The sequence below is a fragment of the Typopeltis vanoorti genome, chromosome 24 (genome assembly GCF_054136105.1).
Source record: "Typopeltis vanoorti isolate ZY-2024b chromosome 24, IOZ_Tvanoo_1.0, whole genome shotgun sequence".
In the NCBI taxonomy this organism is placed as follows: Eukaryota; Metazoa; Arthropoda; class Arachnida; order Uropygi; family Thelyphonidae; genus Typopeltis; species Typopeltis vanoorti.
Genome location: NC_143572.1, coordinates 72936437 through 72954347, shown reverse-complemented (window position 1 = coordinate 72954347; position 17911 = coordinate 72936437). Strand labels below are relative to the sequence as shown.

The window sequence follows — 17911 nt, the reverse complement described above, 5'->3', positions numbered from 1 at the left end:
AAAGGATTAAACCAAGAATATAATTTCTTGACATCTTTAATTTATAGTACAACCAAGTGGAAAAAGTTTCAATATCACTGCTCTTCTCCTCCACTATACATATCATATCGAGATAACATACATAGCATCTTTTTTTTGACACATTTCTGCTACACTATCTCTAATATCAATCTCAAATTTTTTACTACATGATTCCTGCTACCTCTCAGGACTTGCCAACCGTCACTATCATCTTTTCTACATTTTCACCTCACTTCATTGCCATTATCACCACACTCTCTACTGTTCCTCCTGGCAGGCACTCCTCTGGCATTTGACTCTGCACATTCTGAATGGTCGAATCTACATATATGATGCACCATATAACATATATGATGCACAAACAACTTCATTCATTCTTCTCTCACTGACATTTGTGACCTTTTTTGCTTCCAATCTCTGTCTCCTTTCTCTCCCACTTTCACTCCCTCCTCTTATTTCTCTATTCCTTGCTCCCACAGTCTCTTGATTTTCTCAAATTTACTCTCTTTCCCTGTGTCTTTCATTCTCTTGCCTTCTCTCCTGCACTAGTTAACCTCTATAGTCTCTTAATCTCTTCATTCACCCTTCTCAACTTTGTATTCATGCCTTCTATCTCCATTCTCAACTGTTCTATTTCTCTCTCTCCATCCACACATCCTGCTTTCACCCGATATTCACTTGCACAATTATGACTCAGACAAAGCATCTGCCACGCTACCCAAGGTGAAATCTATTGAAACATTTTTCATGTTTTCTTCACCTTTTTCTTGGTATCTACAAGTCAGCACCTGTTTCCAAAACAATCTCTGCTACTTCTGAAGCCTAATATCAAAACACTTATGTCACCTAGCAATTTACACTGTCTACATTTAATGCACACATCTGCATTCCCTTACCTCATCTGCCACATTTTTAATCTATGGGATGTGTACATGCCACATGTGTAGCATAGTATGAAATGTTGACTATGCTATGAATAACATAGTCTTTATATGGTGATGGGCTGGGCAACAATGTGTTAGATCTGGTGACTGCCATGATAGATACAAGCAGTTATATATAAGACAGAGACAATAAATTTGTACCAAAACACCACATCAGTCATTAAAAAACAGCAAAACTTAAAAAACCATACTGCATTATACAATACACACAAAAAGTCCTCTCTTAATTCTAATAGGTTAGGAATTAGGGCTGGATTTAATAAATTATGCAAAATCTACTCACCATGCAAAATACCCCCCCCCCAATTTTTGATTTGTCCCAATAAGTCAACGGTAGTTATACATGATGATTAATAGTGCTGTACCTTTTTTTTTTTTATTGAATAAAAACTATTCTGTTTTATCCAGTCTGCATTTGCCAGCTAACAAATTCTACTCATAATGGGTGAATGAACAAGAAAATTTGTCAAGCCCTGTGAATAGGTTTTTTTTTAAACTGCTGCACATCAACTGACTGCTTTATCTTCTATTACTGCTAAAATGAAATTTATTCAGTTCACCAATCTCTCATAGAAGGGAGCAATACAGTTATATGTTTGATTGAACATTCTTTTCTACAGATAAATTGTTCCAATGTTTTTTTTTTTTTTTTTTGGACATAATACCCTAATGCAAATCAATTCCATTTTCATTCAAAAATTGACCAACAACAATTCCAGACTTTTCTTTTTGCATGTTTAATACATAGAAATAAGTAATTAAAGCCATATTTGATAAATGGTACACTTACCCTCCTAAAGGACCAAGACAAAGCTTCACTTTGACTTTGTACTGAACAATAATGCCTAAATTTTCTTTCTGAGCAGGGTCTGTAATTCTAAGAAAAAAGTTAAAAACTACATAAAACACAAATAATTCTTCCTGGAATGAATATATATGCTAGCAGTGTGTTAAAAAAAAAAGACTTTCAAACATGGATTACTTTTATGTCCAATTAAATAAGTACAAGAAGATCTCTATTATAACATACAAAGAATTCAGAGAACTGACTAGTCCAATCTAATGTCCAATCATCATGTTCTGCATAGTGATATACATATATATTTGGAAGCAACTTCCTGGTTACCAAAAGAGCAAGAAATATCAGGCAGTCTGTGGAAATCTCAGAAAAAAACGTATTCTAAACTTGACAAAAAACCTCAGCATACATTACAATGGTATAGCATGATGGTAAAAAAAAAAAAAAAAAGATAACCATATAATAAACTTTAATGAAAGTAGAAATATTTTGTACTGAAAATAGCAGTACATCAGTGTGCAGAAACAACAAGCAAATCAAAGAACAGGAAATGGAAAAATATTAATGTTATTTTTGATATTTATATAAGAATCTCCAAAACTTTTGGGCAAGAGAGAGAAACAATCACTTCGATTCAGGTTAGGCTGATGTAAAAAGGCTTCACAACTTCCTCTGAATGATCAGCCTAACCTGAATCTGAATGACTGTCCCTCTCCCCCAAAAGTTTGGGAGATTCTCATCTTATGTAAATATCAAAAATAATTTTAATATTAATTTCTGGCATGTGATAACCTGAACTTAGAAAAAACAAAGACAATGGTATTTTGTGAGAAGAACATGAAACAAAAGATACAAGTGGATGGAATTGATATAGAAAATATAGAACAATTCACATATTTGGGAAGTAAAATCACGCATGATTTGGACTGCAAAAAAGAAATAAAGATCAGGATTGCAAAGGGAAGAACAAATCTGAAGGCCATGGATAACATCTGGAAAAGTAAAGTGATCAGCTTGCAAACAAAACGAAAAGTGCCGGAAACATGCATCCTTAGCGGTGTACTGGATGGATCTGAAACATGGGTAATAAATAAAGAATCAAGAAAAAGAATTTTAGCATTTGAAAGGACTTGTTACAGGAAGATTCTAAGAATAGAATGGGTACAGAAAATTACAAATGAAGAGCTCTATCGGAAGATACAACCAAAAGAGAATCTAATGCAGAAGATTATAAAATGGATGCTGCAATTATTTGGATGCATCTGCAGAATGAGTGAGGACTGGAAGATAAAGACATTTATGTTTGATATTTTGGATGGTTTAAACAGACGAGATAGATCATACAGAGAATGGATAGATGATATAAAGGACTGGTGTGGAATGGGTGTACAGAAACTGCGACACTGTGCACTGGACAAAGAAAGGTGGAAAAAGATAGTGAAGGAGGCATCAGACACCAACAGGTATTTAAAAATTCAATTGATAATCTGATTGTTGTATGTACCTTGTATTCCTGTCCTTTGATTTGCTTGTTGTTTCCACACACACACGCACGCACACGAAGATGATGTATTGTTATTTTCAGTACAAAATATTTGCATTTTCAGGTACCTTTAAAGATTACACATAAAAACCAAAATCTTGTTAGTTAAGGCATCATGCAATTAAACAAAAGACCAAATGTTTTTCATAAATTTTCCCCATTTAATTTAATAATGGGTAAGCAGTAAAGGCAAGACCTTGGTACAACTTCAAAAAACCTGAAGAAAGAGATAGAAATGCACAAATAGAACATTAATTGAAATACTATTACAAAGACAATACATTTCTCTAATTTTTTTCTTCATGAAGTGAATTTTGTTATCTGCATTGATTATTAAGATAATATGCTGATGTGTGATGTATTGTAGAAAAAGGAAGTTTAAAAATGATCTGACAATCGCGAAAAAAAAAGAAAAAAAAAAGAAAAGCATCACCCACAGCATTCGTGATATAATTATCACAGTAACTGAACTTACAGCCACTTTTGATTGATGTACTATAGAGAATTCATTTATTATCATATGTAACATAATTTTGTAACACTGCAAAATATTTTGCCCAATTTTGCAAACAGTTATAATTAAAACTAGACAACAACTTCAGCAAAGTTTCAATATAACAAATTTCGTTAAATTCTAAGAAACCAGAATGGAATTACTACTATCAATTTGAATTTCAAGTGAAAGTTTGCATCAAAAATGATTTGAATGAAATCCAAGTTAAAATGATAATGCATTTTAGCAAATTTCTAGATGGAAAATTTAATTAATACTGAAATAATTGAAGCAGATACAAAGATATGTTTGAGGGTTTTTTTTTTTAATTATTATCATTTCAATTATTTCAGTATGACTAACTTGTGCATTGCTAAGTTATCATAAATTTAATTACATTCCATCCAGCCAGGATATTATCATCAATATGCATGCTCCATCAAAGTCAAAGACCATTAAGGTAGAATCTCTTTCAGATCACATAAAATACTTCTCAAATCTTTCTTTGAAAAGATTTGCCAGCTCATCCCACTCACTTGCTATATGTCACAAGAAGAATCCAGATGTCACATGCTTTCCAATCACACCCTTAATTTCTAAAGGTGACCACAAGTTCTCCCTACCATAAGTTATAAAATTTCATGTGACTATAATGTAAGATCTCCTTATCAACATATGTTTCTATTATGTCTCCTGTCTTCCATCTATTACTTATTTTGAAGACTGCATTTTCTCAGTGTGACCTCATATAGACATTTGTGTGACTTGGTCTCACAAATGCCTTAATTTACAGGATACCCCCCCCCCCTTTTCCAGAGAGGGAGGGAGGGAGAGAGAGAGAGAGAGAGAGAGAGAACAGAACTGGAGAAGAGGTATTGTTAATGACAACAGAAGAATTGCTACCAGCAAAAGTAGAAGTTCAGCAGGAAGGGAGAGTTGAGGGAGGCAGTGCATTTGAACCATCTGATGTGAAATAGCTAGAGGCCAAGATAGCAAAAAGGAGATATGGATATGAGATGCATTAGTAAATTAGCTCTCAGTCTGCACAGTTTTAGCAATCATTATTTAGGACTAACTCTAAGGATATAGTTTGGAAGGAAGAAAGGGCAAATGGTGGAAAATAAATGGTTTTGTACAGCTATTGATAGGTAATTACCTGAAACAGCATAATAGAAGAGACCCTGGGTTTGAGAATACTGAATCTGGTGAGAACATGTGAGAAATTATCCATAACCAAGGTAACACTTACCTTCTGACCAGAGAGAGTGATCATTTGGCCTTAATCTAGAAAGCAGCCATAATGTATGAATTGAAGAGGTATAGGTGGAACTACAAAGTTAGTGATATGTAAACTCAGGCAGCAGCTTGAAAGTGTGGTTTAAGAAACAGCAAGAGAAGGATGTTAGTAATGCTTGGAAAATGATCAAGAGGTATTTAAAGAAATGAGTAGCAGATCAAATACCTAGAGTTAGGATGATGAATCAGGTTGCATTAAAATGCACAAGCAAGTAGCATCATTAATCAGAAGCTGCAAAAGAAGACAATGTATGGAGAATGTATGCTGTACATTGTCTGGTGTAATTGTTATGAAAGCTCACACCTCCAGGGAGTCCAATGACTCATCACAAGAGGGCACTCCACAAAATCCACCATCTACACTACATAATACACCACCTAAATCTAATGCAATTTGCATAAGGCTCACTAATAGCATTTTTTGTCTGTAAATTGCATATGTGCTTTGGCTGACCTGTATGCAGGATGAAGATTCAGTGTTTCTGGAAGAAAAATTCTGCTACCTAGGTATGAGACAGGCTAATTCACCTTCAATTGAAAAAGCCCATATAAAAATTCCTTTCCATCCTTTCTATGTGTCCAAAATATTTTAACTTTCTTCTGTCAATATCCTTAAGGAGCCTTAAAGTTCTGCTGATCTTTTCTAACACCCATTCATTTGTACGCCTTTCAGTATTTGATATCCTCTGCAGCCTTCTGTAACACTACATCTCAAAAGCAGCTATCCTTTTCTTATCTGACTTCTTTAGGCTCCAAGTCTCACATCCATAAGTCACTGCTGGAAAAAAAAGGAAAAGTCTCTGACTGTTGTTTTAGCCATTCCTAATCTTCTTCTGAACAGCAATTCTTCATATTAATAATGGATCCCAGGTACTCAAACTTACTGACTTTCTCAATTCCTTCTCCATTAAGGTATGCTTATTTCTCAAGAGCTTCCCTGTTTGTATTTCCTTTGAGAACCATGATCTTTATCAACTATTGCCCTCCCCAGTTTTGAATTATTGGCAAACAACTGAATATTGCCCCCCCCCTCAAATCATTCCCTATATCAATAATATACAAATTATACAGTAGTGGTCCTAGTACAGAGTTTTCAGGTGCTCCACTTGTCACCCTCACTCTCCTAGATTTCACTCCACATATAGTACTCTCCAGTGCCCATTTGTCAGTCACCCCTATCCATGCACCCAGCTTCATATCCATCTCCATTTGCCATCCAACTCCAACTTATGTAATAGTTCTGTGCAATATTCTATCAAATGGCTTTGCAAAGTCCAGCAGTATCATGTCAACTATTTCCCCATATCCAATTCTGGTGTCACTCTATTATAAAATGTGGATAAATTACTAAAGCAGGATATCTTTTAAAATCATGTTGTCCACCACAGAGTATTATATTCCTATCCATCCATTCCCCAATCTTTAACCAATTTTTTCAATAACATCACCACTCCTGAGATACCTACTGGAATATAATCTTCTATCTCTGTTTTGGACTCTCTTTTATTTAATGGAACTATCTTACCTTCTTTCCATTTCCCTTGGAACAATACCAGAGCAGAAACTTACATTAAACAACTGGTCAGAAGCATCAGATGCACTGCTAGTTCTCTTGTACATGGTCCAACACACCATTCAATCCCACTACTGTATTCAGATTGATATTTTTCAATATGTTGAGCATCTCCAGTTCGTCTACTCAATTCTGACATCAGCTTCTGTCACATCTGTAACTGTGAAGTCTCCACTCAGATGATACACCCCTTGAAAAATGGTTACCTAGTAACTCAAGTATTTCTTCTGCTTGTCATTTTCCTACCATCAGCACTGAGTAAAGTTATCCTTCCATAATAATTTTTTCTCATACTTGCTACATAGCAAAAATCTCTTTTGGCCTGCTTAGCTAATTTTTTCTCATAATCCAATTCAGCCCTCCTTACCATTCTGATCATCCTTCTTGCCTATAGTTTATACTGCTCATGAGCGATCACATTTTTCTTTATATTCCTTCCACAATGTTTATTATTATTTTATTTATTTATTTATTTATTTTTGCAGTTCCTGCTTTATATTGCTGCTCATCCAATAATGTCAGTACCAATAAAAGGTTTCAGGTTCAAAACCTTTCAAGCTGTTCGTGATGATTTCTGCATACTTCAACTCATTTGTCGCAGGAGTGGAAAAACACATGCTTGTCTCTTTGCCACCACACCCTCCCATCTCTAGTTTCCTTGATTTTGCATTTCTCACTGGAAAACACTTTATCCAAATATCTTACTCTGTATATGCACATACAAGTATGTAAAATAACGTATCGCTATATTAGTACAATACTCTAGATTAGAGAAGGTTCTAGCTTTCCCAACCCTCTTATACATGTCAACTATAACTAACAAGCATATGCAAAAGGAGAAGACAATACACAGAATCAAAAGCACTAATTAGTTTTCTATATGATTCATTGGATATGTACATGTCTTTTATTGTTATGTACTTTCAAACAATAAGAGATTCTTATTATGTCAATCAAAAAAACATTATTCAATGTTTATACATTTGTGAATAAAGTTCTTACAAAAATACCTGAACCTACATTGTAGAGGAAGCCAAATTTGTATCTTCATGTTTCAGTTGGCCATCAAGTGCCAAGCCTCGTTTATCTTTATTATTGGCAAGAAGAGGTCGAAGGTAGTAAACTTTGGATAAAGTGAACCCTGGTCCTACAGGACATCCATCTCTAAAAAGAATGAAGAAAGAAAAGTTTGAAAAAGTATCTATAAATTCTACAGTCTACCTTTTAACATTTCAATAAAGTTTTAACAGCTGTGTTCACCATTAGTATCACACCATCACTTAAACTGCAGTAATATAAAATACATCAATGTTCCTAAATACTGAAACAATGCAATGTATTGTACCTGAACAATGAATCAACATAAAATAATATTTGTTGCTTATGTATTCGTAGGTAGTATGAAATACTTCAGAAAAATTTAATTATTTAGACTTCAGTGAAAACAAAATATCATTCAATATTTGTTTCAACTTCAACTTGCAAAGAAGATACCTTCCCAAAGAAGATGACTAAACTGAAGATGGCCTTTCACTTAGAAATTTTTGGATTAAGTTTTTCATAGATGAAAGCTGCAAAACTATTTTATATGCTGTCAAACATATACAACCAGGAGCAAATATGGACAGTTACTCTGAGGCATCAATGAAATGATAGAATGAGTTACTATTAGTATCATAAAGCGACACAAAAAAAAAACTGCCTGCCTATATATATTTATGGAGAGCCCATCTACGAAAGGTTTCTGTAAACCTTTAGTATACATTCATACTGTGGATGGGCTAAGGATTTTTTTCTACTTTTTTTTTTTTTATTAATTCCATATTTTGTTATATTCATATTTTATATTTTTATGCTTGTAAAAACAAGCATAAAACAAGTAATCATTATCATCATCAAACTGCTGATATTACTCTCAAGAAATGTACAAGATACTATTGATAGTATTATGTGAAACTATTACATTATTAATAACTTCCTATGAACAATTTTCTGCTAAATTAGTCTCTAATACTGTTGCACTTAACTGCAACAATCTCCCTAGACAACCCATCTTTCTCTGAATCTTAGATGTTTTGATCACTTAAGTGATCAAAACATCTAAGATTAGCTCTGCTTGTACATTCTTGAATGTTAACAATGTCAGCGTCCTTATCTATGCTGATTAATTTTAATGGTATAGATGAGAACACAGACTTATAAGAAAATAACTATTAACTTATTGCTGATATTCTATCCAGCATCTTCAGAGCACAAAACCAGTTTGTCACAGTACATGAGACAACAAGAATCCAGTATAACAATGAGACTAGTTTGAACAATTGTAATATACAACACGAAGACTAAAGTCCTAATTAGGCATCATTTATGTTGAGGAGGGAAAAAAAAAAAAAACAGTGAGAGAAAGCAGGTATTAAATTGGTCTTAAGATGACTGTCTCCCAAATCTTTGGCAAATTTATACAGTCATACTTGTTACGGTTTGGAGTTTTCAAAGCTTCTGTTGATTCCAAGAACAATTTCTCTGACCTATAAAAGCTTCTGTGTTCTGTGCAGTACTTTTGTTTTTTTCCAATTGATCCTGTATGCAGGGGATATCCAAGGCATAGTCTGCTAGAGCCGACTTGCCATAGCAATAGTGCCAGATGTATTCTCCGTGAAGAATCCTCAAATGTGTGGAAAGGCTTATGTGTTTGTTGTATATGTTGATTAATTTTAACAGTAGATCAGAACACATAAATTTGCCAAAGATTTGGGAGACAGTCATCTTAAGACCTAATTAATGCCTGCTCTCTCCGCGCGCGCGTGCGTGTGTGTGTGTGTGTGTGTGTGTGTGTGTGTGTGTGTGTCCCTTTCAACATAGCAGTTGCCTAATTAGACCTTTAGTCTTTGTGTTGTATGTTACAACTGTTCAAACTAGTCCCATTGTTATACTAGATTGTTGTAGTCTCGTGTACTGTGACAAACTGTTTTTGTACTCTAAAGATGCTAGATAGAATACCAGCGAAATATCAGCAACAACTTAATAAGTAGTTATTTTCTTATAAGCCTGTGTTCTCATCTATACCGCTGAAATTAATTAACAGGTATGACGAACACATAAGCCTTTCCACACGTTTGACGATTCTTCATGGAGACGGTATCATATGCAAGACACGACAATACAGTAAGTGGAAGTTAAAATTGGTGCTGCAACTGAACAGGTTAGGTGCCGAGACACCAATTTAATACCAAACTGTGTGAAAATGAAAAACAAGTTTCACTCAGCCAGCACATTTACAAACAAGCGAGTTTAGCACTACTATGGGAAGAGATAAATGCTACTTGGCTGGAGCTATCAAAAATAAATTCAACCTCAACACTCTACATGACAAACTATTTGATATTTTAAACACCGAACTGTGGAATATCCTGGACAGCATCTCCGATGCAACAGCTAAAAACGAATTTGTTAAAGTTGTCAAAGTTAAAAAAAACCAGCACCAGAGAAAATTTAAAATTCTCCAACAACATAGTGCTATTCATGTCGTTGTGAATATATCATCGTTAACCTTAACCAAATAAGGCACTAGTACTATAACGAAGGTTTATTTTCTTGATCCTGAGAATTAGTAATAATATTTTGGTTTACAGATCAAGTGTTGATCAATTTACTAACTTAACCAACTAGTTTAAACATTAAAAAACCACCATGATACCAATGAATTACTACACAATTTATCCAACTGGCCAACAGACTTGATTAAAAAACTAAAATCCATGCATCATTTAACTCTGAGACTCTATGGCGTTCCAAAAATGCATGAAGATGGTATTCCTTTACGCCCGATCGTTGATGCAATAAACTCTCCTACCTACTTATTGTCAAAACATCTCTTGAAACTCTTACAGCAACACATCCACAACTCAGAGAGTTACATTAAAAACTCCGAACATTTTGTAGAAAAGCTAAAAAACATCAACATATCAGAAAATGATCTTCTAGCCAGTCTAGATGTCACTTCTCTCATTACAAACGTTCCTGTAGTGGAGGTCATTGACATCTTAAGTACCTTGTTCCCACAAGATATAATCTCATTGTTTGCTCGCTGCCTAAATTCTAACTACTTTTCGTGGAAAAATAAGATCTACCAACAATTAACAGGCTTAGCGATGGGGATCCCACTCTCACCTTCATGTGCTGATCTCTTTATGGAAGACTTAGAAAATAAAATCCTATCCCAAATTATTCCCAAACCTAAAATTTGGTACAGATATGTGGACGATATCTTCATCATGTGGAACAACAATAAAGATGACCTATATGATTTTCTCAAAAAGATCAACTCCTTCCATCATTTTATTAAATTTACTCTGGAACTTGAAAGAGAAAAACAACTAACGTTTTTAGACATCTTAATCAAAAAAACAAATTGATGGCAGTATAAATCTATCAGTGTATACAGAAAACCGACCAATACAGGTCGCTACCTACATTTCAGCTCCTCTCACCACATCTCATATAAACTCAGCATTCTACACATGTTAAAGAAGAGAGCGATTCGCATCACAACAGATGAGACCCTTCAAGATGAGTTAACATTAATTTCCAACAATCTGTACTTGAATGGCTATCCAAGAAGACTAGTCAATAAAGTCCTTTTCTCTGAACCACCACCACAAAGAACAAGAAGATATTCAATATATAAAAACTATTGCAATTCCGTTTGTAAGTGGCATCTCCTACAAGCTCGTCAGCCTCCTCAAACAACACAAAATAAGAGTAACATTTAAGCCAATAGAATCTGTTCATAAACTACTAAGATTTCCAAAAGACAACCACCCTTTCTATAAATATGCTGGAGTTTATAATATTCCATGCTCGTGTGGCTCTAATTACATCAGACAGACTTCGAGAAGCCTTGAAATCAGGCAAAAAGAGCACATTGGCTATGTCAAAAACAACAGACAGGACATCTTTGGCCTATCATCTCATTTCTCTACAACTAACCATGTCATCGAGTGGGACAAAAATTGTTCCCCTTACTTAGAGGAAGATTACCATTCAGGAATTTTCAAAATAGCAGCCACAGTCACCCGTTCTACTGTCAACCTTAACAGAAATCAAGGCCTAATACTCTCAGAGATATGGAAAACCCTAATCCAATCTTTTAAAAACAAAAGAAATGAACTTTAATACAAACTACAGAAAGTTCCTTAGCAACAGCTAACTAATCTTGTACACGTGATACGTGTTTTGCGCTCGTTCGATACTATTTTATTTGTAATTATTCTAGTCAGTTTTTTACAATTATTCTTGTCAGTTTTATAGTTACACATAATTGTGAGATTGTTTCAGCCTATATGTAAGTGCCCTGAAGACGCCAAAAGTTGAATTTTGGCAAAACTAGTTGGTTAAGTTAATATAATTGATCAACACTTGATCTATAAACCAAAATATTATTACTAAGTGAAGGACACAATTTCGCCATTACTCACAAGCAAGTTCCAAAAGTCAAAATAATGGCTTCCGTTGAATGGGGAATATACAACCTACCTCCAGCAACAGCCAATTGCATTTGTTTAGATGTTGCCAACATCCTAATCCATTCTAAGTCACCAAAAAATAATATCCCACATAAGGAAATCATTGCTTTAAAAGAGTTACACAATAATAACCACATTGTCATATCCAAAGCAGACAAAGGGGATGCAACCATGGTGATGAATTCAACAGAACAGAAAAGCAAAACGCACGCACTTCTACAAGATCAGTCAACACATCAAATTATAGACCTGGATTCCACCAACTTGCAAAAGAATAAGATGTGCAAATTATTGAAAAAAGTTACTTCCTGGGCACAGCAACAGCAAGAGCAAACAAAAAAACAGCAACAAACTCAAGCCCTTAAATGTTAAAACACCCAGGATATACGGAGCACCAAATATTCACAAACAAGGTACACCCTTACACTCTACTATGTCTAGTATAAACAGTCCCACATACAAACTGGATAGACATTTAGCTAAGCTACTAGCCACTGTCACAAACCATTCTCCATTCTTTGTTAAAAACTCTTTTCACCTAAAAAGTGTTTCAGAAAACCATACCTTAAAAAGTTCAGACATAATGGTGAGGTCTGGTATCACCTCACTATTCACAAATGTACCATTAATTGAAACCCTTGATTTACTAAAGTCACACTTTTCCCCTGATATATTTGAACTATTTAAATTCACAGTACATGCAAGTTATTTTACATTATTATTATTATTATTTAGGCCTCCAAGGAGTCAAAAGACTCATCGTGTGAGGGCCCTCCTAGGAAACACAAAGTCTACGATACCACTTCCTTAAATTCATTGACCGTTCTCGCTCTCTCACCATTCTATCAGGCAATGCATTCCACGGTTTAACCATGCAAAGAAACCACTCCTCACCCTCTTGCTCACAGTTTCCTTTTGTAACTTCTAGGGATGGCCTCTTGTCATCATGCCTTCCCGCTGTTCAACCAAGCAAAAGAACTCCCCAGTGTCAACCCTGTAACCACCTCTCATCAGTTTAAAAGTCTTAATCATATTACCTCCACTTCTTCTATCCACCAAACTCTGCAGTCCTCATTCCCTCATAATGGAATATCCCCCCCAAAACCAAGCCTTTGGAAACACTATGTTGATGATGTGCTTGCAATGTTAGATCCTCATAACTAACATTGGACAGTCCTGCAACTGTCTTTGTTATCTGCATTTGAACCCTTTTCCACAGTTTTATCCCCTTCAAATCCTGCAGACCAAATCTGAGAACAATAGTCTAAGTGTGGTTTGATCAGGGTCTTATACAACGGAATGATAATTCTTTCATCTCTGCAGGTCAGCATCCTTCTCATTATTGCAGCAATCCTCTGTGTTACCTCATCACCTTTGCAATATGTCCCTTGAATTTGAGGTTTCTATCAATCATCAACCCCAGATCTCTTGTCTTCCCTACTTCCTCCAGTATAGCGCCTCCAAGCGAGTATGCATCCTCCCATCGATGGATCCCAAACTTCATAAATTTACATTTTGCTGCATTAAACCAAAACCTCATTTATTTGCCCATCTGTCCAGCTAATTCAAATCCTCTTGCAGGACTACCACATCTGCACTATTACTAATAACCCTTCCCAGCTTCACATCATCTGCAAACAACTGAATATCCTCCTGCAATCCACTGACAATGTCATTGATATAAAGGTTAAACAATATAGGGCATAGTAATGAGCCCTGTGGGACCCTACTTGTAACCCTCTGCCTCCTTGAAACTTCCCCACCATACACAACTCTCTGATACCTATCAGACAGCTAATCCTGAATCCATTTGACTAACTTGACATTTAAACCCATGTGCTGCAACTTACATGGAAAGGGAAAATATACAAACAACTAGATGAAACAGCAATGGGCTCTCCCCTTAGCCAACTTTTACATAGAACACTTAGAAAAGCTAACTATCGATACAGCCATTCTCAAACCAAGTCTTTGGTTATGCTATGTTGATGATGCGCTTGCTATTTGGCCACATGGCCCAGACACATTGGATACATTCTTAGTGCATTTAAATAGCCATCACCCCCAAAATCCACTTTACAATGGAACTGGAAGATAATGATTGTCTGCCCTTCCTGGATAAACTAATCACACATCTTCTGTGTGGTTCCTTATCATTTTCAGTTTATTAAAAACCAACACATATAGGGAGATATTTACACAAACAATCACACCATCACCCATCTCAACAATATGGTATCCTAAAAACACTAACCCACAAGCTAGAGTTCAGCAGTGAGAGCAATGACATTGCTCTCACTGCTGAACTCACTCACATTACACCTTCTTGGCCAATGGCTATAATCCCCACAAGATAGACAAAATACTGAATGCTCCCCAGAAATCCCCCCCCCCTCCCACTGTCTACCACAGAAGACCACAACAAAACTGCCACCATCCCATACATTAAAGGCACATATGAAAGGATATCTAGAGTGCTCTTATCCATATAAATTTATTCAGTTGACTCCATACCAAATTAGCTATACTTAATTTGGCATCAATTTTTATATCGAATTTGACATCTTCACTAAAAAGTGTGCCTAAAAAGTTGAAATATTTTACTTGTTCTGTTAAGTTCTCAATTCAGAATGTCAATATTTTCCATTCTGTTGATTTCACAGTTTTTGTGTTTTTTATTACTGATTTTCCTACTAAATTTGTTATAGCAGTTAGTCAATTTAGATAAGGAATCCTGCAGAGAAAAGATTTATTTAAGAGAATAGCATTTCCATAAAGTAAAGATCTGATTAACATCATATGCAGTTTCCTGATGATAAAGATTATCATCTGGAAACATCACAAAAGCATTGAAGATTTTGTAATTTTCTGAATATTCGACATATAAAAATAAAACTCGCATTATAAGTAGAAAAGAACAGAAAATTACTATTCCTAAACATCCTTTTCAACAAAAACATTGCTGGAGAATTATCATTAGAAGTCTCTAGGAAAGAAATTAGGTATAATCAAAAAAATCAAATTAAATCTTGAAAAATAGTTTTAAATATACTAAAAAATGATGAAATCAAATGAAAACAAGAACTTCAAATACTATTTAATTAATTCTTCCAGAATGACTATTCAAATAAAGTACTAAAGAAACTTTTATGTTTTGAAAAACCATCCCATAATAACTCAAAAATTAATTACAAAAGACATGATATCTGCACCACGCATTGGCAATGCATCAAGAAAAATAGCCAAAATATCAAAGGCAGTCAACATCAGAACAGCTTTTAATCCAGCCAACCAATTACAAAACTTTCTACACTCCCATAAAGACAAAGTTCCATTTTATAAACATCCAGACATAAACAAGATTTTATATTCTTGTGGAAAGATGTAGGTCAAATTGGGAGAATTTTCAAAATTCACAATAAAGAACATACAGGTGATCTTGAAAACAAAAGGGAAGCAAAAACCAGACTCGTAACACACATCTTCAAAGAACATAACATGGTAAATTGAAGCATCCTCCATGCCCTACTTAGAAGAGAATTACTTCGACAGGCTTGGATGACTTCTTAAAGGAGTCATCCAAGGTCATTCACTCAAAAGGCACACACTAAACAGAAACCAAGGAATGATTCTTAACAACATCTGGAGATAATTAATTAACATGTATAACATTAAAGACCTCTCCTATGTCAGCAATCATATACAGAGTTTACAATGTAAAGAATGCATGCAACATGCCTAATGATACTCGTGATTAAACTAACATTCTAGTCTTTTCACAATTTATAGATATTAGCAGCTGTTGGAAAATGTTTATTATTATTATTATTATTACGTGACACCTCCAAGAAGTCCAAAGACTCATCAAGGAAGGGCATCTACTCTACAATACCACTCAATCAACCGACTACAGCGAACCACATCATCTACACCAATGCCATCTAATGTCCACCACCACTAGTATTTTCACAGACAATCACAAACATCCACCCACGGTGGGATTTGAACTTGCAGCCTTTTGGCTGGAGAGCAGATATGCTAACCACTTGGCCAACCAGGCTGGCTAACTTTTATTCACTTTTTTAATTATGTTAACTTCCAGAAGATACTGTTAGCCATATAGCCAGAAAAACATGTTGAAGAAATACATCTAGTACAAATGAAAAACATACGAGTTAAAACCTAGCATTATTCTAACAGTGGAGATTGCATGCACACCCTCAAAGGCTCGCTTTAGTGAGCATGGGAGCAGAAAACCTGAGGTACCCAATGCTGGACCATGCTTTACTTCATATAATATACATCTGTATATTATCTATTCACTAGTCCTATTCTTCTTTCTTTACCTTTTCTTCTTCTTCTTGCTCCTTATCCCCAATGTGATTAGAGTAATCAAAAGCTAGGGGTGAATTTTTTCTATTTCACTGTTTTTCACCTTGAGCATTAAGTCTTCCTTCTCTCCCAGATTTTGCCTTACCTAGTAGGTTGAATGTATTAAAATAATGGCAAGATAGCTACATTAATCCTACATTTTTCATTTTTTTTTATCCAAATCCAAATGGATTCTGTTGCCTGTATATAACGTTGAAGATGTTATATACAGGAAAGTCAACATGTAAATGTTATTTCACAGAGATATGGTGAAAAATTGGCTATGTGGTAAGACAAATCCATTCAGTATATACTGTACTCACTGGAAACATTCAGACATTGTTTAAACCTGGAAAAATGTACTTAATAAAGAAAAAGTTGGAAAGATTTAAATGTAATATTATGAGTCTTTCTGAAATGCACTGGACTAGACAAGAATATATAAATTTTAAACAGTCAATATTACATTATCTGGAAGAAATTATTTGGTTTACAAAGAACGAGTATTTGTTATGATCCATAAATCACTTTCCCACAGTGTCACAGAAGTTAAGCCAGGCTCATTCAGAATTATAGCTATTAAACTACAAGCAAAAGAAAGGAAAACTTTAATAATACAAATATATGCTCATGGCTCTTCACACTTAGAAAAAAAGAAGACTGTATAGATTTCTGTCAAGAGGAAGTGAACAGAACACACATGAAAGATCTGCTGAATGGGAATGAGTGAATAATTATCTACTGTAATATAATATTCTAGATAGATCATAATGACTAATATCCTGTTTTCATAACTACAGTTATTTTCTAAGAGTCATCAAAAGAGCAGATAAAACCAACCAGTAAACGTAGGTATCCTAAAAAAAATTAAAAAAAAAATGCTGAGTGCATATTCTATTTCACCAACTAGTATACAAATAATTCAACGTGATTCAAAAGGTTGTTTTTGGTTTTGTCTAGAAATATCTCCAGTTCTTTACAAGAATAAGGCTAAATAAGAACAATTATCAGTGTAGAGAATCTGGAAATGGAGTGATTGAAAAATCATGCTTGGAAATTTCATAAAATAATTAGATAACTGTCGAGATATTAAAAGCCCCAAATAGTCCAGTATGCACTGTGAAGTCAAAGAACCTCCAAATATGTTCAGAAAATCCTGCAAATAGTAAATTCAAGATTTTTCAATAAAGTGCTAGTCAAAAACAGACACAACACTGCAAACTTACTGATGTAAGAACTATTTCCAGGAATATTGCTAATTTCATAAATAAAATATGTGGAGATGTTTCTACAAAATTTCTTCTTTCTGGGCTTCCTTTGAAAATGTCCAAATCTTCAGACAAGAG

The 17911-nt window shown here is 34.7% G+C and overlaps 1 protein-coding gene across 5 annotated transcripts in view; it reads right to left on the bottom strand.

Moving 5' to 3' along the window:
- The window catches only part of krz (beta-arrestin protein kurtz), a 371699-nt gene that overhangs the window by 28390 nt on the left and 325398 nt on the right, over positions 1-17911 (bottom strand). For all 5 annotated transcript variants that reach the window (XM_090414201.1, XM_090414204.1, XM_090414203.1 and 2 more), the window contains 2 exons: positions 7690-7833; positions 1756-1842 (listed from right to left, as the gene is read on the bottom strand). In XM_090414201.1, the coding sequence (XP_090270327.1) occupies positions 1756-1842; positions 7690-7833 (231 nt within the window). The remainder of the gene's footprint in view (positions 1-1755; positions 1843-7689; positions 7834-17911) is intronic.